General features: G+C 54.5%; 1 protein-coding gene across 6 annotated transcripts; it reads right to left on the reverse strand.

Moving 5' to 3' along the window:
• Nucleotides 1–2,566: 2,566 nt before the first annotated feature.
• ZNF444 (zinc finger protein 444) lies at nucleotides 2,567–20,702 on the reverse strand. Of its 6 annotated transcripts, none has more exons than XM_025423798.3 (4): nucleotides 19,116–20,702; nucleotides 13,887–14,230; nucleotides 5,252–5,336; nucleotides 2,567–3,624 (listed from the first exon to the last, which is right to left on the reverse strand). In XM_025423798.3, exons 2-4 carry the CDS (start codon nucleotides 14,196–14,198, stop codon nucleotides 3,044–3,046), a joined length of 978 nt encoding a protein of 325 aa, XP_025279583.1. In that variant the 5' UTR covers nucleotides 14,199–14,230; nucleotides 19,116–20,702; the 3' UTR covers nucleotides 2,567–3,043. The 6 variants fall into 6 exon arrangements, with proteins under 6 accessions (XP_025279583.1, XP_025279585.1, XP_025279586.1 ...); XM_025423800.3 differs by having other exon boundaries at nucleotides 19,099–20,702; XM_025423801.3 differs by having other exon boundaries at nucleotides 19,041–20,702.
• Nucleotides 20,703–20,839: the final 137 nt, after the last annotated feature.

The raw sequence follows: 20,839 nt of genomic DNA on the forward strand, positions 1-20,839 counted from the left end.
AGCCAAGAAGTAGGTTTTAAGCAGGTAGGTGACAAAGATGAAGAAGGATGTAGCTGAAGGGTGTATCTTGGAAGTGAGATCAGAATGGATTCAAGGGACCAGTGAGCAGGCACCCACCGCACGGACCCCGATGAGGAAGGACCCGGGCACTCCTGCTATTCACCCCTTCACAAGCAAGTAAGGAGCGGAGTTGGGGTTTGCACCTGATCACGGTGGCAACTGCGGGGCATGTTGCTGGTTTACCTGCTTACTGCTTTTCGCATGCAGAGTCTGTGATCTCCATATCTTCATTCTTGCCTCCCCATCACTACCATAGCCTGTGCAGAGCCCTGTTTTGTTTAGCTCACTTACAGCCGACCAGAATGCCAGACCTCGCCAGGAAGAGGAATGCAAGAAGTGGGACCATCTGGCTGGCGGGAGAGTGTGGCTGCTGCATGCAAACTGGTGAACGCCCTGCAGGACAGGAAACCCTAACACCTGGGGGTAGCTTGTCTATCAGAGTGAACAAAAACAGACACCTGAACCGGCTTTATGCAGGTTAACCTGGGACTTGGCAGGAGTGGTAAATGACGGCTTCTAAACAATTGTTAGTTAAATGGTTTCATCTACAACGTGACCCTCAGACAGGACTTGTTAATGCTCTAGCAATATTTCATAAGGAGGCACCCCTCAATGTTACTTTCGAGTTCGGGGCTCTTCCTAATGGGGGTGCACCCCTTCTTCCCCACTCTCCCGGAGATGGACATTTAGGAGGCTCCTACTCACTGCCCCCCAAGCAACATGGAGATGGACACTGGTGCCTGTGGTGAGTTGGGGGTGGGATGGAGAACCACCATGAGGTCCTGTCTGCACCACTCTGCACCCCCACCAGCTGGCACAACGTTTGCTCGTGGCCTTGCAAAGGGGCCTTCTGTTTCAGCCATCCAGCATCTCCTTCCTTTTGAGGGGCTGCTCCCAAGTCTTGGAGACATGTCATTCTGGGATGTGGAAGCTGATCGGATGGACACACCCCCGGGTGGGTACCAAGGGGGTGAACACCCCAGTGCCCACTTCTGCATCTCCTTAGCTGTCTTGGTTCCCCAATCCTAACCAGGACCTGGGCTCATGGGGACTTTGCTTTCTGAGTGACACAAGGGGGAGCAGGGCTAACACGCCCTCATCAGCAGTCCACACTGATAGGAGGCATGTATGTCAAAGGGCTCCCCTGAGGAAATCAGGGCCTAGGGGAGCTCATCAGAAGGTGTAGAGCCTGAACAGCCAAAGGAGTGCTGGCACTGGTGATAGAGGTGGGGAGCCCTGAGTGAGCTGGAGCTGGGGGCATGAGGAGCAGGGGCCAGTGCAGTGGAGTCGGACCACCCACTTCAGATCCATGACCACGGCCAGCCACTTACCCTTCCCATGCCTCTGTTTCCCCATCTGTGTAACGTGACTACTTCACTGGACTGTAGTGATAAATCAGATGGTAGATTTCAACACTTGATACGGGACCTGCCCCACAGCCAGTGGCAGTTTATCCTGCCATCTATCACTGGAACTCCATCCTCAGACCTCACCCCACCCCTGCATGCTCCCCCCAGTATCCTCCTGAGATCTTGCAGCAGCAGACGCAGAGGCTTCTCCACACTGGTTTCCTCTGCTGGATAGTGGGTGCAGTGATGCAGTGCTGTGATGAACGTGCCTGTGGGTGTTCGTGTTGGCAAGCAATGTGTTTGTCTACACACTGCCCCCCTGGACCTCCTACCCACCCTTCCCACCCCCACCCCATGGTGCTTGTTGACACCTAGGGGCTGGACCAGGGCACCCTGGCAGACACATGGCATTCCTTGAGACTGCTTGGTGCCCAAACCTCCCCCAGCTGTTTGAGGACTGTCCTGCCTCACAGGTCATTGAAGTGGGGTGCCAGCCTCTAGCTACAGATGTCTGACAGTCTAGTTATTTGCCCTCCCAGACTCCCTTATGCTAGGGGATGGGCCATGGCCTGGGTTTAACTGGTCAGGTGCATCAGCATCTTGCTAAAGAGAAAACACCAGGGTTTGGACCTCAGGATTGTCCTGAACCAAGGAGGGGGAGGTGGGGGGCTGGGGGGGGGAGCTAGGTAGGGGTGTGGACTGATGAGGCTGGCCAGGGGAGGCTTTGCATTCAACAGTGAGCCACCCTCCCAAGTCCCCCACCACCCCCTCTCGGGGTCCCAGACCCCTGGCCCCCAAGCTCATTCCCCAGTGGATTCTTCTCTTGGCAAAGTAGGTGACCCAAAACCTACTGATACCGGTATTTTGGGCCCCCGTGAATAGGTGGCATCCCCCAGTGAAGACTCCAGCCATGGACATGGGAATCACTGTTTACAGATGTGCACATGGAGGCCCAGAGCAACTATGACCTAGGCTATGACCTAAGCTCCTGCAGCCAGGAAGCCACAGGTGGAGATTAGAACCCAGTTGGGTCTGGCACCAGGCCGGTCCCTTCCATTGATGAAACCCACTCCTGCAGCTCCTCTCCAGGCTCAAGGAGAGGAACTGGGGATCCGAGGTGGGGCCCGCCCACACAGAACTAGAACTCCATCCACACCTCTCATCAATAACTTTATTACTCTCCAGATGCTGGTGAATTGTCTCCGCGGCGCTTCCCAGGAACAGGCATCTCTGTCCATCACATGCCTTCCCAACCGCAGAGAGGGGCAAGATCAAGGAGCTCACTAGCAGAGCCTGGTCCACCCTGTCAAAGGCGTCGCCCCTTCCCCTTGCCCTCCCCCGCTGGAGAGGGGTCACCTTCCTTCGGTCTCCTCTGGATCCAGGGCCTGCCCGCTGCCCCTGCCCTGTGCTCTGCTCCTGGGCTCCCAGGCAGCAGTGAAGAGGGAAGAGGGAGGCGGGGCTTATGGACGCACCTGAACGGAATGGGAGGGGCTGGGAGGCTGCGAGAACCCAACAGGGAAGCGTGGACCAGGACAGAAAGAGCAGAGGAAACAGAAGGTGAGAGCGCCTGCCAGTTCAGACAGGAGCCAGCGTAGGAGGAGGGCTGTGGGCCAAGAGGGGCCGGCGGGCGGTGGCTACCCCAGGGGCCAGGCCGGGAAGGGGGCCCCGCTCCCAGGCCCGGGCGCCGCGCCCACACCGCCCGCCGCCCGGCCGTGGATGCGCTGGTGGCGCAGCACGTGCTCACGGCGCCCGAAGCCCTTGCCGCACTGCCAGCAGGCGAATGGCCGCGCCCCCGAGTGCGTCTTGCGGTGGCGCACCAGGTGCTCGCGCCAGTAGAAGGTCTTGCCACACTCGCAGCAGGCGTGCGGCTTCTCACGCGCGGGCAGCGGGCGCAGGGCCGGCCCAGGGCCGCCAGGGTGCGTGCCGCGGTGGCGCCGCAGGTGCTCTTTGCGCCGGAAGGCCTTGCCGCACTCGGGGCAGGCGTGCGGCTTCTCACCCGAATGGCTCTGCCGGTGGCGCAGCAGGTGGGCGGGCTTCAGGGCAGACTTGCCGCACTCGGGGCAGGAGGTAGTGCCCGGGGCAGCCAGGAAGGCAGGCAGGCCGGGCGCAGGGGGCGCCGCGGGGGCCGGTGGAGGACTGCCTGGCTCCTGCTTGTAGGGGCGCAGGGCCTGGGCGTCCCCCGTTGCCAGCACCTCAACCCCGGAGGCCGCATCTCCTGTCAGGCAAAGGCACAGAGTGAGGGCAGGTGGCTCTGCACTCCGCAGGGCGGTGCAGGGCACAGCTGGCTGGAGAAGCTCCGGGATTATGGTCCGTGTCAGGGTTGGCGGGGAAAGCTCAGTGCCGGGAAACCATGGCTGGGGAGGAGGACTGACTGGGGGCTTACCATCCCTGTGTCCCTGGGACCCAGCACAGTGCTCAGTACACAGTGCAGAGTCAGCCTAATAAATAGATGCATGTGTGGATGCATGGATGCGAGCTTGATGCATGAAGGCAGGTCAGTAGGTGGTAGGTGGATGGGGGAGGAGATGGAAGAGGGTACGGATAGTTGGCTGGAGGATGGATGGATGGATGAAGGAGTGGGCCAGTGAGTGGGCAGGTGGATGGATAGATGGATGGAGGAGGGGGACAGTGGGGAGATAGGCCAATGGATGAGCAAGGAGCCAGAGATGGGCAATAGTGGGTGAGGGGATGGATGATGGACAGATGGGTGGGTGGACAGTAGGTGGAGAGGTGTGTAGAGTGCATGGGGTGGGGGGATGGATGGATGAGAGAGAGGGGACAAAGGGGAGACAGATAAATGAATGAGCAGGGATGGGTAAATGGTATCTAGGTGGGTGGTGGGTTGACTGCATGATGTGTGAGGGGAGTGGGCATCAGGGTAGACAAATGGAGGGGTGAGTAAGTCAGTTGGTTAAATGAACCTCACATTTCCTTTTTCCAAGTTTTTAAACTGCTCTAGGGAATTCCAGGGAGATAAGCAATGGGCTTCTGTCTGATTTACTTCACAAGACCCAGCTCATGATTCAATCTACAAAAAACAGTAATAGGGCAACAAAAAAGTGTGAACCTCCTGCCCCCCACCCACACAATTTCTCCACACCAACCACCAGGTCCCAAGCCTCGGCATCCTGGCCTGTGTGGTGGGTGTAGAGACACTACTATTGGGTAGAAGCCACCATCCCCACCCTCACTCTGGCCTTGACTTGCTGTGTGGCCTTAGGCAAGCTGCTTAAGCTCTCGGGACCTTGGGTTTCTACTGTTAGACATCAGCTTACAGAAAGCAGAGTGTACCAGTGGGCCAGCCAAAGGAGGTGCTGGCTTGGTGCATAACAGCATATTTAGAAATGTAAAAAATGGGGGCACCTACGTGGCTCAGTGGTTGAGTGTCTACCTTTGGCTCAGGTCGTGATCCCAGGGTCCCAGGATGGAGTCTCACATCGGGCTCCCTGCAGGGAGACTGCTTCTCCCTCTGCCTACGTCTCTGCCTCTCATGAATAAATAAATAAAATATTAAAAAAAAAAAGACCATCTTTGTTAAAAAAAAAAATTGTAAAAAACGTTGGAAAATCATGCAGTGTCATAAAAATCCAAACTTCTGTCTTTTCTTGAGAAAAAAATGTTTATGTATGGGCCCCTTCCCATGTGGCAACATAGGTAGCAGGGGAGCTGGCAGAATGGTACCTGGCACATGCCAACAGCTGACTGCACTGCTGAGTGCGCTATCCTGTCTGACCCCGCTGTGCCCTCCACAGCAGGGACAAAGGAATGTTCACTGAGCAAATGCATGATGGGCAGGCAGGAGGGGGACCCTCTCAGGGTGGGAGAGAAAATGAGCTACTCACCTAAGGGCACCATCCCACCATCATCTTTTCCAACGCTCACCCTGGAGCCTTCTGCCACATCCTGAGGTGCCCTCACCGCTGGTCCCTGAAATGAGAGATACCACACTCAGAAATGAGAAAAACCACAGCAACAGCCTATAATTTTTCTCCCCCACAACCCCTACTACATTTAGACAGTCATCAAGTCCTATCATGTACTCCCAGCGAAGCAGTCACCAGGCCTCTTGCCAGTCACCATGGAAGGAACCATTTGGGGAGCAGACCCTCCAGCCCCCAGGTGACTCCCTCATAAGAGACCCTGAGTCAGATCAGCCCCAAATTCCTGACCCAGAGAAACTAAGACAACAAATGTTTATTGTTGCAAGCCTCTAAGTTTGGGGTGGTCTGTTATGTAACAACAGAAAACTGATAAAACTGCTTTAAATCTTACCTTAGCTTCTTACTGCCCTCTGGATAAAGTGCAAACTTCTTGACAAAATACACAAGAAAAACACATTAGCTACCTCTAACTCAGGAAAAAAAAAATAAAGTAAGCTCAGGAATGGAATTCTTACCAGCTCAAACAGTGGCCCACTTCTGAGCAGGATGGTGCCAGGTAGGAACACCAAAGGTTACTGAAAATGTTTCAGGCTATTTTAGGTGTCTTTATGCTATTGTCATTGTTTCTGAAGACTTTGTCCCCAAGGGACAGATGAGAATCCTGCTGCCGATAAAGGAGAGTTGACTCCTGAGTTCCACACATCCAATGCTCTTCTCATATTTTACTTCTTTCAATTGCAGTGATTAGGATGGAAGTCAGTTAATGCCTAAAAATCTAACAAATAGCAAGAAGATTCTACAGGGAGCTTCTAGAGCCTTTCCCAAACGTGCACCATTTGAGATCTGTGAAGGCCCATGTTTGGTGGTGGCAGGATGAATATTTTACGTGGTCATCTTTTTGCTCTAGCAGACTGTAAACTGGCTCCTGACCACTCATGCAGCTCAGGATGTTAGGGTGCCACAGATACTGACCCGCTGCTTGCTTCTGCTGTGGCCCACAGGCTAGAGTTCCCTGGCCCCACACCCTCCTGCAGCCCCACCTCTGGCCAGGTCCCTGCCTGGAAGTCCACAGCAGAAAGCTAATTGTGCCTTGAGCATGCCAGGTTCTCTCAAAGCTCCACTCTTTGGCACATTCTGTTCCCTCTACCTGGAACTCCCTCTTCCATCCCCCTTTCCCTATCTCCTATATGTCCTTCAGGACTTGACTGAAGCCCCATCCCTGCCACCACCCACAGGTTTATGACTCCATGTGATTTAGCAACAGCCCCTATATCCTGGTGCCTATCACACTGCACTTTTCAACAGCTTTATTGAGGTTATAATGGATGGACAATAAATGCATACATTTAAAGCATACAGAAAGCAGAGTGTATACTTATGAAACCACCATCATGTATACTTATGAAATATATTTCATGTATACTTATGAAATTTCAACATGTATACTTAAGAAACCACCATCACAGCCAAGATGGTGACCCTATCTATCAGCCCCTGAAAGTTTCCTTATGTACATTTGTGGTGTCTCTGCCTCCCCACCATTACAAGACAGCAAATGCTGACACGCTTTCCATTGCTAAAGGGCTGTTTCCATATTCTAGAACTTTATATAGAACCACAGAGTAAAGAGGTACTCTTACGGGGGAGGTTGGGGGGGGCAGGGGTGTCTTTCATGCAACATAATTATTTTGAGATTAAGGATATCGGCCTATAGTTTTCTTTTCTCACAGTGTCTTTGGTTTTGCTCACAGATGGAGCTGGGAAGTATACCTTCTTCAATTTTTGGAAAGTTTGTCTGAGTTGGTATCTCTTGTTCCTGAAATGTTCGGGAGACCTTCCCAACAGAGCCAACTGAACTGTCATATTGTATTTTTATGCCTGTGCTTGCCTATCTCCTCCTATAGACTGTGGGCCCCAGGAGGTCAGGGACTGGCCTGCCTTCCGTGGTATCCCTAGTGCCAATTCTTTTAATACCAGCTATACTGAGACATAATTTATCTACTGCAGAATTTCCCCACTGGAAGTAAAATCAGTGGACTTTAGCATATTCAAAGTTGTGCAACCATCCCCATTTTTGGAATATTTTCATCACCTGCACCTAAATCTCAAACCCAATAGCAGCCACTTCCCTTCCCTGCCCCAACCTCTGGGAACCCCCAGGTCTTTTGTGTGTGTGGAATTGCCTGTTCTGGATGTTGCAGTAATGGAATCTTGTAGTCTGCATTTCCTTCCAACTGGCTCCTTCCCCCTTTCTATGTCACATCTTTGACGGTCACTCCAGCAGGGCATCAGTGCTTCAGTCCCTCACGTGGCTGAATAATGTTCCCTTGTGAGGCTGGACCACATTCTGTTTATCTATTCCGCCAGCAGACACATGGGTTATTTCTACTTTTTGCCTTAAATTAGGGAGGCTGCTGCCCTACTGCCATTCACCTCGTATCAGGCACAAGTTTTGTGTGGACATGCATCAAGGAGTGGAACTGCTAGCTCACACATTTCCCTTGGGGCTGCTCCATTTCACATTCCCACCACCATGGAGAGGGTTCCAATTCCTGTGCCTCTTACGACAGTCCTCAGATACCAAGCAAGTGAACAATGGATGGGTAAAAGGGTCAAACTGCCTTTGCTCTGATGAAGAAACATTCCCTGAGGGCAGCCCCGGTGGCACAGCAGTTTAGGCACAGCCCCGGTGGCACAGCAGTTTAGATCACACCTGCAACCCAGGGTGTGATCCTGGAGACCCGGGATCGAGTCCCACGTCCGGCTCCCTGCATGGAGCCTGCATGGAACCTGCTTCTCCCTCTGCCTGTGTCTCTGCCTCTCTCTCTCTCTCTCTGAATGAATAAATAAATAAATCTTAAAAACAAAAAGAAAAGAAAAGAAACATTCCCTGAAAAGGGTGTTAAGGGGGTCCCGAAGCATAGAGTCAGGGTTTGGCACAAGGCCAACTAGATCCATAGATGTCTCCAGCCACAGAGCTGCCGCTGCCTGTGGGACCCTGAGCAAGGCACTTCCCGCCCTGGGGTCAGTGCCGAGGGGCTGAGGTGGTACTCGGTCTCACCCTGAGTCCTGACACAGGCTGGCAGATGCTGAGGGCACAGCATAGGAACCCCCCAGCTCCCTGACCCTCAGTGGGGCTCCTGTAACCCACTGGTGACATCTTCCCAGGTGCAGCAGGGCAGGAGCAGGACGTGTGGCAGATGCCCGCCATTCCTGGCCTCTGCTGCAGCTAGGTCGGCACACCCGTGAACAGAACCTGGGAAGCAGTAGTGCAAGCAGGTTCTCCAGGAGATTCTTTTTTTTTTTTTTTTTAGCTGTTTTATTTATTCATTCATTCATTCATTTATTTATTTATTTATTTATTTATTTATTTATTTATTTATGATAGTCACACAGAGAGAGAGAGAGGCAGAGACATAGGCAGAGGGAGAAGCAGGCTCCATGCACCAGGAGCCCGACGTGGGATTCGATCCCGGGTCTCCAGGATCGCGCCCTGGGCTAAAGGCAGGCGCCAAACTGCTGTGCCACCCAGGGATCCCTCTCCAGGAGATTCTAGGGTACATATAAGTTGGAAACCTTCCCTCCTCTGAATGTCCTGGGGTCTTTGGTTTGGGGTCCCAGACATGGGTTGCTAGACTGCAGAGACCAAATACCATCCACAAGAAGATATCCAGGCAGAGTGGCCACAGGGATGAGGTCGGGGCCCTGAGGCAGGCACTGAGGGCTCAAATGTGGCACACAGCAGAGGTTCAAAGCAGAATCTAAAGCCAGGGTCTGTGGGTTATACTCCTCCCACTGCCCCGACTAGCCCTGTGACCTCAAGCAAGTTGCTTGCCTTCTCTGGGACTCACACCATCATCTGGCAGACAGAGGCTAACAATATGCAGTACTGGCCCCCCAGGGCTGTGTGGAGACAGGCAGGCTGTGCTAACAGTGGGATTTATGGCGGGGGGGGGTGTTTAGCCTCCAGAGGAGCTGGAGGCTAGCGTCAGCCATGGTGCAGTCAGCAGTGTTTATACAGCTGACCCCAAATAAAAACCCTGGACACCAGGCTCAGGAGCCTCCATGGTCAGCATGGGCAACACTACTTGGTGCTGTTCCCATGGTGCCGCCTGGAGAGGGTGTCTCCTGCATCCTGCCCTGAGTGCCACTCTCCTCAGTTCATTGTACTCTGCATCCCTTCACGGAAACAAATCTGAATTGTGAGCACACCAGCTCTCATTAAGTCCTGAGTCCTTCGCATGAATTCCTGAACCCAGGCTGGTCCTGGGGACCCCTGAACTTGCAGGTGGTATCAAAGCAAGGTGTCCTTGGGGGAACCCCTGAGCGTGACACACTGAGCTGCCTGGTAGCCAGCAGAAAGCATCTGTGGCACCTAGGACACAAGTTCAGGTGTGAACTTCCTACCTGGGAGCTCGGTCACATATTTATTCCAGCTCCACCAGGCTGGGGGGAGGAAGAGTGGGGAGGAGTGGGGGAGTGAAGGCAGGAGGCCAGACCACGGCCCTGGCAGGCCATGGTGAGTCAGCAGGATGTTTCTGCCCCGTAGATGCAGGGTCTGGCCCAAGTCCTGCAGACCACCTGGCTTCATCACTGCAGCAAGCTCTGCCGGATACCCGGAACCCCGAGCAGGCTGCCCACCTTCACCACTCCAGGCACGCTGCCCCCCTCACCTTCCGGTGTACTAGCCCTGCCAGTTCCACCAACCTTGGCTTTCACATGTGACAGCTGAACCGTGCTCCCTTCCTATGCTGCGGCCTGCCCTCACAGCCCCAGGAGACCCCCAAGTGCTGACCTCAGAGGTGCAGACCAGTGAGCGTTTCCTGTTGTGCTGACCAGACAGAGTTCTTCCAGCACCCCCTGCCTGCCTGCCCACCAGCTTGCCTTTGGGTTTCTTGGGCCAGCAGACAGGCGACCCCTTGGCTATTGTGTGCCTGAGAACGAATGCAGGTCACTGACCACAGCCAGGTTGGTCCTGCCCCGTCCATCTCCCCGCACCTCCTTCCCTCACCTGTGGAACAGACCAGGCTCTCCCTCCACTGCACACTCCCTGCCTGAATCAAACCTCTTCTCTAAGGGTGGGATGAAGAGAGGCCTGGTAGGCTACTCACTGCTCCCTGGCAAGCACTTTTTTGAGCACCTACTATATATCAGGTACTACCGAAAGGACCAAGTACACATTGGAGAACAAGAAAGACATGGCCTCGGAGCCTGAGAGCCTACGTGCTAGTCACTGCTAGACACACCATGAAAAAGTAACGAGTTCCATGAGGCCAGCTCAGCCATGGAGGGATTCTCTTGGCCCCTTGGAATCTGAGGAGCCAAGAAGAGCCCTTAGAACTGTGGAAGCTCACACACTGCTGGGGTGGGGGACAGATGCCACAGCCCCTTCAGGAAGCAGTTTGGCAGTTTCTCCTAAAACCACACACACCTGCTATAAAACTCAACCACTGCACTCCAGGCGATCCACTCTGGAAAAAAGAAAACTCGTGTTCACACAAAGATGCACACCCAGGTATTTAAAGCAGTTGTATTCAACATCACCCAACACTGGAGACCACCTTTGAGCCTTTCAATGAGAGGAGGACAGAGAAATTAGTGTGCCCACACCACGAGATTCTATTGGCATGAAAAAGGAATCAACTACTGACCCATTCAACCACCCGTGTCAATCTCACAGGCATCCTGCTGAACCAAAGACCAGCCCTCAAAGCTCGCACACTGTGGGTCCTTTATGTACTTCCCTAGAAGACGGACTGTGGACTGGTGGCACATGGGACCCAGGGGTGAGGAGCCTGTGAGGGTGGCATGCAGGGTTCTGGGGTGAGGGAGTCCCATGAGGGTAACACGCAGGGCCCACAGTGAGAGCATAGCACTGTATCCTGACTGTGGCAGTGGCTACAATTAGCTACCATGTATTGACATGGCAAAAAACTGTACACCCCCCCCTGACAAAACAGTTAAAAATACACTGAAACCATGGCCACTCGTACCTGGTAACAAGAGACTAAGCACCTGAGTATGAGACCCTGCCACAGTGTCCCTCAAGGTTCCCACATGTTCCAAGTAGCCAGGGTCTGGAGCCACAGCCTGACACCAGCACATACAAAACGCATCAGGGAAGGCTCTGCCGAGCATAGGCAAGAACCCACACACCAGAGACACCCTCGTCCTGAGGCGTTTGTCAGACTCCAGCTTTACAGGTCCTTCTGCCAGAGTCTGAGTGCAATAGCCTAACACCCAGGCTACGGTCACTCTTCACGCCTTTTGCTTTAAACAGCAGCAGAAGGGGATCCCTGGGTGGCTCAGCGGTTTGGCGCCTGCCTTCGGCCCAGGGCGTGATCCTGGAGTTCCGGGATCGAGTCCCGTGTCGGGATCCCTGCATGGAGCCTGCTTCTCCCTCTGCCTGTGTCTCTGCCTCTCTCTCTCTCTGTCTCTCATGAATAAATAAATAAAATCTTAAAAAAAAAAAACAAAAAAACAGCAGCAGAGGTGTCACCAACAGTTCTGTGCGATCATGTAGGACAGCACCATCCTGGTCCACCGCTCCTGTGGACAGCTCCAAGCCTGAGAGTGCTCTCTTACCAGAGAGGGAGAGAACAACGCCCTGGTGTGCAGGGTCATTTTCTCTTGAAGCAGTTGGAAAATCACTGGGAACCACGATCCCGTGAGACTCTGACACCATGCTCCCACACCACTTCCAACTCCTCTGCAGCAAGCACGGACGGTGCCCTGAGGGTGTCCACATCCTGATCCCAGAGCTCCTGACTCTGTGACCTCTGTAACCTCATGTGGCAAAGGGCTGGGACTCTGCAGGTGTGACTGAATTAGGCTCCTGATACTAGGCCCAGTACCATTGTGAGGGTCAGGGTCAGGAGAAGATGTGACCTTGGAAGCGGGGACAAATTCTTCCCTGGAGCCTCCAGAAGGAACAGCCCTGCCCACACCTAGGTTTCAGGCGGACCCGAGTCAGACTCCTGGCCTCCAGAACTCCAAGTGAGTCTGGGTCATCTTTAAGGGGCAGCGTCAGTGGTGATGTGTTAAGGTGGTGTCTGGTGGCGACAGGGAACAATGACCCAGAGAAGAGCCGCAAGGGGAGGACACAGAGGGGTGAAGCTCATCCCAGGAAGTGGGGGAGAGTGTATCAGCCGGAGCTGGACCAGAAAAGAGAAAGGGGCCAACAAGACCACGGCTGCGTCCCTAGCACCTAACATGGGTGCCATAGGCACTCACAGTGGATGTTCTGCCCTCTTTCTGACTCCTCACCCCCCTCCCCACCGTCCCCTGGCCTCCAACCTCATGCTGTGCACACATCCATGCCCGCCAACCTCTCCACCACCTTGAAGCCCATGCACTGGCTGCTCCCTCAGCCTGGTCACCCTCCTCCTGGCTGTCTGCACGCCTGGCTACCGCTCACCGCACGGACACATGTGGCTGCTGAGCACTCACAAAGGTGACAAATACCGCCTGCTGAGATCGCAACAGCTTGGCTACCCTGAGTTCAATAAATTAAATCCCCTTCTTCCTTTTCACTCTTTCTAAAGATCCGCTGGAACGTTCAGGGTTACTGACAGGGCTCACATCCTGTTTCTCACTGGACAACGTGGCTCTAAAAGGAATCAGTGGACTGTTCCTACAACAGACCAAGAGTAAAGGTTTTTAGTTTTACAGGCCATCTGTCTACTTCCACACTGTCCCACTCAGTCCTTGTGAAAAAAGAGCCACAGGCACTGTGTGAACACATGGGCCGGGCTGTGCACCTGTGAGGTTCTGTCACACTCCATAAGAATGGCCAGGGGACATTCAGGCTCCGGTCAGGTGACCCCTTCTCTTCAGTAAAGCGTTTAGCCTTGTCCAAGGAGAAGACTGGCCTCTGCCCTCAACCACCAAGAGGTGACCTCTAAGCCCCTGGAGCATTCTACCTGACAGGATGTTTGTGTGGGGGCCTCAGGCCACACTGGACAGTCCAACAGCATAGGTTATGACGGAGACTTTCAGACGCCCAGTATCTGCTCGGCCTCCAGGGGAGTTTGAGGCCAAGGGGTCATGCTGGCAACCATGGAGCTCCAACAAAATACTCACAGCACCAAAGCTCAAGAAGCCACCCCAGCTGGCATTATTGCATGCACATGCTGCAGCCAGGCCTCAAGGCTATCCACATCGCTGTGAGAGGACAGCTGGAGGCTGTGCACAGGGCTGTCCTGGAGCCCTGCACCTCCACCCTTGGCTGACCAAATCTGCGTCCTTCTGCCATGAAAACTCTGACTGTGAGCAAGATGGCTTTCAGACAGTTCTGGGTCCTTCTCCTGAATCATTGAACAGGAGGGCAGTTTCAGGGACCCCAAACTTGCTGGGAGAGTCAGGGGGGTCTCAAGGACCACCCCTTTGCACTGTGCTCCCAGCTAGATGTTCACACAGCCCCAAAGCCTCCCCACCCTCATCAGTTTGCTTACAGGGACCAGCAGCCCTCTGGAGAGCAGAGGCAAGGCGGTGATGGGGGAGGCCAGCATCCAGCCAGGCAAGGTGGCAGCAGAGGGACCTGGGCAGGAGCAGCACCCCCAACCACCTCCCCATCCCCTGCCAACCCTGCACTCACCCAGAGCTCCTCCAGCAGGGCCACAGCCTCCTCCCCACTCTGGGGCTGCCGGCTGCACACCCAGGCCTGGATGTCAGCAGGGAGGGCGCTCAGGAACTGCTCCAGCACCAGTAGCTCCAGCATCTGCTCCTTGGTGTGCACCTCAGGCCGCAGCCAGTCTCGGCACAGGGCGCGCAGCAGGCCCAGGGCTTCACGGGGGCCTGGTGCGTCACCCAGATGGAAGTGGCGAAAGCGGTGCCATGGTGAGTCCAGGGTCAGGCCCTCGGCAGTTTGGCCTTCCTGCTTCACAGGCTGGGGAGACAGGACTTCCATGGGGTCCGTAAGCCCCACAGGGACAGCAGCGCCTGTGGGGAAGGAGGTTCAGCGCTGTGAGAGCCTGGCTCAGTGATTTAGAGACCACAGCCTCCTGCCGGGTGCATCCCTAGCAATGCCCACTAGGAGCCGAGTGACCTGGCTTAAGTGCTGGTGCCTCTCTGTGCCTCAGTGCCCCCTTGTAGTTGAAGTGCTCCCCTACCTTGTACAGCCAAGGCAGGAGTGCCTGAGAAGGAAGGTGCCCTACACACAGCAAGTGCCAAAGGAGGGGAGATTCAGATCCCCGTCCTGGAATGAAATGGGCTCAGATCCTGGCCTTGCGCTTCCCTGGGAGTGACTGTGGGTCCCACTATTCCTCAGTCTCTTCTCGGCTTCATGTGAGAAGTGAGCATACAAAGAGCTAGGAACAGAGTGCAGCACCAGCCAGAGCTCAAAAGTCCCAGAGCTCTCATCAGAGCCACTGTCATCGTAACTGCTCACCCCACATCCCCAGCGTCCCCGGCAGCAGATGCTTCAGGATGCCAGGTCCAAAGCCACCTGAACCGCTTCCTGATTTGCGATCCCCCAAATCCATATGGAGTTCTAACCCCAGCACGACGGTATTTGGAGGTGGGCTCTGGGAGGTGACTAGGAGCACTCGATGTTGGGTGAAGCAGGTAAAAGCTTTGGTTAGAGCACAAGGACGCTGTGGGGAATCTAATGCACGGCATGGTGGCTGGGGTTCATGAGACTGTGCTGTCTGCCCGAATGCTGCCAGGGGACTGAACTTATGAGTTCTCCTCACAAGAAGAAACAAGTGTGACTGTGCGAGTTGACAGACGTGACCTGAACTCACCACGGCGACTGCGTCACAATGTACTCAAGTCCGATTGTCATGTGTAACTTAACACAACGCCGTAGGCCAATCCCATCTCAGTGAAATGGGGAAAAGAGACTAAGGGAAGCCATAGGGATGAGGCCTGAAAGGGATGGGATTGATGCCCTTAGGGGAACAGAAATCCTCCGTGAGACACAGGCTGGATGCCTGTGGTTCTGTGCCTATGGTTCTGACACCGAATCTGCCTACATTTGCCCTTGGACTCTGGTTCCAGAGCTAAGACATAAATGCCTGTTGCTGAAGCCCTTGTCTGTGGTATTCCCATGGCTCCCTATGCTGACCCATACACCAATGGCCCCTGATCACATCTGGGGAAGGGGAAACATGGTGGACTGCAGGGCTTCACCTACACCCATTCTCCCCTTCCTCCTTGGTGGAATCCCTCTACCCAAGAGGCTGTATGAACACAGGCTCAATGCAGAAGCAGATGTGAAACCCCACAGTCCTTTTTTAAGTCATACATTAGAGAGATTTGCAGAAAAATGTCACATTTCCAATTTTTTGTTTTAAAAACATGGCTATTTTCCATTTAAAATGTTATTTGTGGGCAGCCCCCGTGGCCCAGCGGTTTAGCGCCGCCTTCAGCCCAGGGCATGATCCTGCAGTTCCGGGATCGAGTCCCATGTCGGGCTTCCTGCATGGAGCCTGCTCCTCCCTCTGCCTGTGTCTCTGCCTGTGTCTCTCTCTTTGTGTCTCTCATGAATAGATAAATAAAATCTTTAAAAAAATAAAAATAAAAAAATAAAATTTTATGCCCATATATGAAAAATTCTTTCTATTTCTGAATGCATTAACAAACACTTAAAAATTCCTTTGGCCTTACTCTTTAATATGATACGGACTCAGATACAACTGCTATAATTAAAAATACTTTGGGGGCCCTCTCTTCCCCGGCGCCACCTGCAGAAGTGGCAGCCATTGATTGCTGGGCATCATGGCTGCCCTCAGACCTCTGGTGAAGCCCAAGATCGTTAAAAAGAGGACCAAGAGGTTCATCCAGCACCAGTCAGACCGGTATGTCAAAATTAAGTGCAACTGGCGGAAACCAGTTGCATTGACAATAGATTACGCAGAAGATTCAAAGGCCAGATCTTGATGCCCAACGTTGGTTACGGGAGCAACAAGAAAACAAAGCACATGCTGCTCAGTGGCTTCCAGAAGTTCCTAGTCCACAACTCAAGGAGCGTGATGTGCTGCTGATGTGCAACAAATCTTATTGTGCAAAGATTCTCACAATATATCCTCCGAGAACCACAAAGCCATTGTGGAAAGAGCAGCCCAGCTGGCCATCAGAGTCACCAATCCCAATGCCAGGCTGCGTAGTGAAGAAAATGAATAGATAGCTTATGTACGTGTCATATTTGTGTTAATAAAACCATAAAACTGTAAAAAAAAAAACAACTTTGGGGGATGCCTGGGTGACTCAGTGGTTGAGCATCTGTCTGCCTTCAGCTCAGGTCCTGATCCTGGGGTTCCAGGTTCGAGTCCCACATCAGGCTCCCTGCAGGGAGCCTGCTTCTCCCTCTGCCTATGTCTCCGCCTCTCTCTTTCTGTAAATAAATAAATAAATAAAATCTTAAAAAAATAAAAATAGGGCAGCCCGCGTGGCTCAGAGGTTTAGTGCCGCCTTCAGTCCAGGGCGTGATCCTGGAGACCCCAGATCGAGTTCCGCGTTGGGCTCCCTGCATGGAGACTGCTTCTCCCTCTGCCTGTGTCTCAGCCTCTCTCTCTCTGTGTCTCTCATGAATAAATAAATAAAATCTTTAAAAAATAAAATAAAAATGCTTTGGTATCTTCAATAATTTTTAAGAATATGAAAAGGTCCTGAGTTCAAAATCAAAGAGCCATCCATGGGCCAAATCTGGCCTGCAGCCTGTTTTCTGTTTTTTTTTTTTTTTAGTTTTATGACCGGGGCCAGAGCTAAGTCTCCCAAGATGTACAGAAGCCTACCCTGCTATGAGAAAGCTCCCTCCTGGATGAGATGGGAATCTGACCTGAGGGAGCTAGGCCTCAGGCATCAAGCTGAAGGGCCCTGCAGTCTCAAGGTGGGTCATGGAGGTTCAGGGATAGCCATCAGCTGCCAGTGAGTCCCTAGGAGCTGGGCCAGTTGGACCCTTTTATGGATCCTGGGGTCAATACCCTGAGAAACCACACACTAAGTGCTAAGTAAGGTCATTCTACCACGTGAACCAATCCTTATCGTCCACTGAGGTCCAGTGCCACATGCTACCTCCACTAAAGCATCTCTACCACTGCTGTGTCCAGCCCAACCAGGCATCCTGGAGGCTTCAGGGACAGCTGCCGAGTGGCATCTGTCTCACACTGCGGGCACACACACACACACACCCCGGAACTGTCCCAACAGCTCTGTGCATTGGGCACCACTGTGAGGAGGAACGCACACTCAAAGGCAGGATTCAAACCTGGAATCGCGTGACTCCAGAGCCCACGTAGGTTGCAACCAGCACTTCTGCAGGGCGCCTTCAGGTAATTAAATGGTTAAGAGGTGGGCTCTGGACCTTGGCTGCCTGGCTTCTACTTTCAGCTCTGCCATTTATCCACTGTGTGACCTTGACATGACCTGCCCCTGTGTGGGCTGAATTTCTCCACCTGTAATACAGGACTGGTAACTGCTCTTCCCCACTAGGGGTTGCTAGGAATATGAATTAGAAGTGGCCTGTCATACAGCAAGCGCTCAATGAAGACTTGCATGTCCACTGTCCGGTTTGCAAACCTCTGCACAACCCACATGTGGGGCTGGATACCTCCGTACTGTGGCAGCTGCCCCATGGCGTGTGAAAGGTTTATCAGCATCCCTGGCCACTTTCCACCAGATGCCAGCAGCTATCTCCCCGACTGTGATATCCAAATAGGTTTCCAGATATTGCCACGTATCCCCTAGGAGGCAAAATTGCCCCTGGGCTGAGAGCCACTGGTCCACAGGACAAATATTTTCTCATGGCACAGAGTTTTGGAGCAAATCCCAGTTCTGCCGCCTACCAGTTATTTGTCCTTGGCCTAGGTACAACATCACCTTTTACACGCGGGCTCTCCGCTTTCCTAGGCTGTAAAATGGGGAGAAAAACCCTCCATGCAAAAGTCACAGTTGAGTTCAAGACGAGGAAAACAGTTCCTGGCGCTAAGCAGGCGCTCAACCTGAGTCGGGGCTGCACTTAACTGCTGCTCCGGGACGTGCTGGGGGACAGGGCACCCACGGAAATCTAAACCAGCATCAGAATAGGGGATCAGCACTCCAACGGGGGACACTGAGGCTCAGAGACTGACTGGAGGGGGAGCTTTGGGAGGCGAACCCAGCCCCATGGCACAGTACACCTGCCGGCCAACCGCCTCCCGTGCACCGGGCTCCCGACGCCGGCGCTCTGCACCCAGAGAGGAGCGCGGCGGGCAGCCCCACGCTCGGACTCCCCGAATCCCGCCCCCTAGGACCGCCGCATCCCCGACCCCCCGGCGTGGGTCCCGGCGCACACGCCCGCTTCCCGCCCGACCCCACCCCGGCTCCTCCCCCTCCCGGGCCCTCCCTGCACCCCGCCCCCGGTTTTCCAGTCTCCCGCGTTCTCCACCGCAAAGGGCCGCAGCCCCCTCCCACTTCCCGACCCTCCCCCAGCCCCTCCCCCTCCCGTTCCCTCTCCCATCCCCCTCGCCTGCCTCCCGCTTCGCTTGGCCCCCTTCTTCTCTCCTCCCCCCCGCCCCCCCATCCCACCGCCCTCCGGCCTCCAGCCCCCTCTCCCCAAAGCGCGTCCAACCGCCCCCCAACCCCCCTTCCCCCCTCGCTCACCTCACTCTCCCAAACGAGGCCCCCCAAGCCCCCCCTCCTCACCTCGTCGCACATGCGCACAAAGCTCACCGAGACTCCATGCCCCGGCAGGCTTTGCGCCAAACTCATCCTTTCCCCTCCCCCAGGCCTCAGACACCAAGTCCGTTCCGCGCCCCCTCCCCGCACCGACCTCACCCAGAACTACATTTCCCAGGAAGCACCGCGGCAAAAGGACGCTTCCCACTGACCGCTCGCCGTGACGAACCTCGCTTGCCTGTCTTCCAGTAACTCTGAACTACACTTTCAAAGGTGCTTCGAGCGCGGCCAGCGGCCTATTTGCCCAAGCAAACAAGGCCTCTCAAGGTGCCAGGCTTCGAACTACATTTCCCAGAATGCATATAGAGCTTCCCATTGGCTCGCGCCCGGGCTCGGACATGCGTAGACGTGCCAACGGGGAGGCCGAGGGAGGGAGCAGGAGGGGTCATGGCGGCGTTGTCTTGAGGCAGGTGGAAGTTGGAGATGGGCTGTCTGGGCGGGCAGGCGAGGAAGAGCGGCCCCACCGGAGTTCTGCGCCAGTCAGGCTTTCCGGGCGCGTTTCCGTGACGACGGGTCGCGATTCGTCCGCTTCCCCGCCCCGACGGCGCTGACAGGGCCCGAGTTGGCGCGCGTTGGGACGGGCGCGGCCGGGCCGACCTGGGCTCCCGGGTTGGCTCCCCCCGCGTGAGCCTGGCGCACAGCTTCTGGCCTCAGTGCCCCCCCCCCCCCCGACTCCTACGTGCATCGGGAGAGGGTGCTCCGGGCACACGTCTTCGCCGTGCTCCCATCGGACAGGGCACCTGCCTCAGTTTCCCCATCTCGGAGACGGGAAGATGGGGTTTTCAGAAATCTTAGGAGATGGGCCGAAGCTCTGTGTGCAGGTGGACCCAGGGCCGACGCCGACTCACAGGCCGCGTGGGCCGCGGCGCAGCGTTGGACGTAGGGCGTCCCCACCTCCTTGATCCTGTTGTGAAGACCCTTTGGTTAAACCGAGTAACACCACCACCACCCCCGGTTTACCAGCGGCTAGGGGCTGGATCGGAACTTCCTGCTGGGCCCACCTCTCTGCCCCCACCCCCCTTACTATTGCCTCGTGAGTTCCAGCCAGAGAGGCCTTTCTGCTCCAGGAACACGCCGGCTTGTTCCCACTCACATCCCATCGCCCACTTGACTCAAAGCAGAGGTAGGCAGGAGCTATCGCTCCCTACTCCCAGCAGAGAAGCGCTTCTTCAATTCTACTTGCCTCGGCCTCTGAGAAGGTGAACCTGGCGTGGGCCCAGATGTCCAGGCCTGACATGGAAGGGTCACTCTTGGTTCTCCTGTTCCATCACCCCCCAACGTCCAGTCTAGTCTATTCAGCAGGCCCTGTTGGCGCTGCCTTTAAAGTGCTCACATTTTGTCCACTTTCCCGCTGCTGTCACCTGGCCCAAGTTCCCTTGACGTCTCACCTGGACAACAGCATCAGCCTCCCCAGAGTGTCCTGCTTCTGCTCCAGCCTTCTCCCATCCCTGTACACATGCACACGTCCCTTCACACAGCAGCCAGAGGAATCATTTTTGCATGTGATAGGATACATGTAAAATTTACCATTTTAACCACGTTTAAGTATACAGTTCAGTGGCTTTAAGTACATTCACGTTGTTATGCAACTATCACCACTGTCCATCTCCAGAACTCTTGCAAAACAAAGTCTGAGGGTACCTGGGTGGCGTGATCCTGGGATCCTGGGATGGAGTCTTGCATCCCTGCAGAGAACCTGCTTCTCCCTCTGCCTATGTCTATGCCTCTCAAGAATAAATAAAATTTTAAACAAAATTGAAAGTCTGTTCATTAAACAACTCCCCATTCTTCCTCTCCTAGGGCCTTGTACCCCATGTAAGTGGAATTATACAGTATTTGTCTTCGTGGGACTGATTTCATGTAGCATAATGACCTCTGGATTCATCCATGATG

Source organism: Canis lupus, chromosome 1 (genome assembly GCF_003254725.2).
Source record: "Canis lupus dingo isolate Sandy chromosome 1, ASM325472v2, whole genome shotgun sequence".
Taxonomy (NCBI): domain Eukaryota; kingdom Metazoa; phylum Chordata; class Mammalia; order Carnivora; family Canidae; genus Canis; species Canis lupus.

What these genes read in the sequence shown, in the direction of transcription:
- ZNF444 (XM_025423798.3), bottom strand. Translation starts at nt 14,198, where the DNA reads ATGGAAGTCCTGTCTCCCCAGCCTGTGAAGCAGGAAGGCCAAACTGCC. An exon ending in CCCTGCTGGAGGAGCTCTGG is followed by an intron (nt 5,337 to 13,886) that starts GTGAGTGCAGGG and finishes CTCTCATTTCAG; the next exon opens with GGACCAGCGGTGAGGGCACC. An exon ending in TGGTGGGATGGTGCCCTTAG is followed by an intron (nt 3,625 to 5,251) that starts GTGAGTAGCTCA and finishes TTTGCCTGACAG; the next exon opens with GAGATGCGGCCTCCGGGGTT.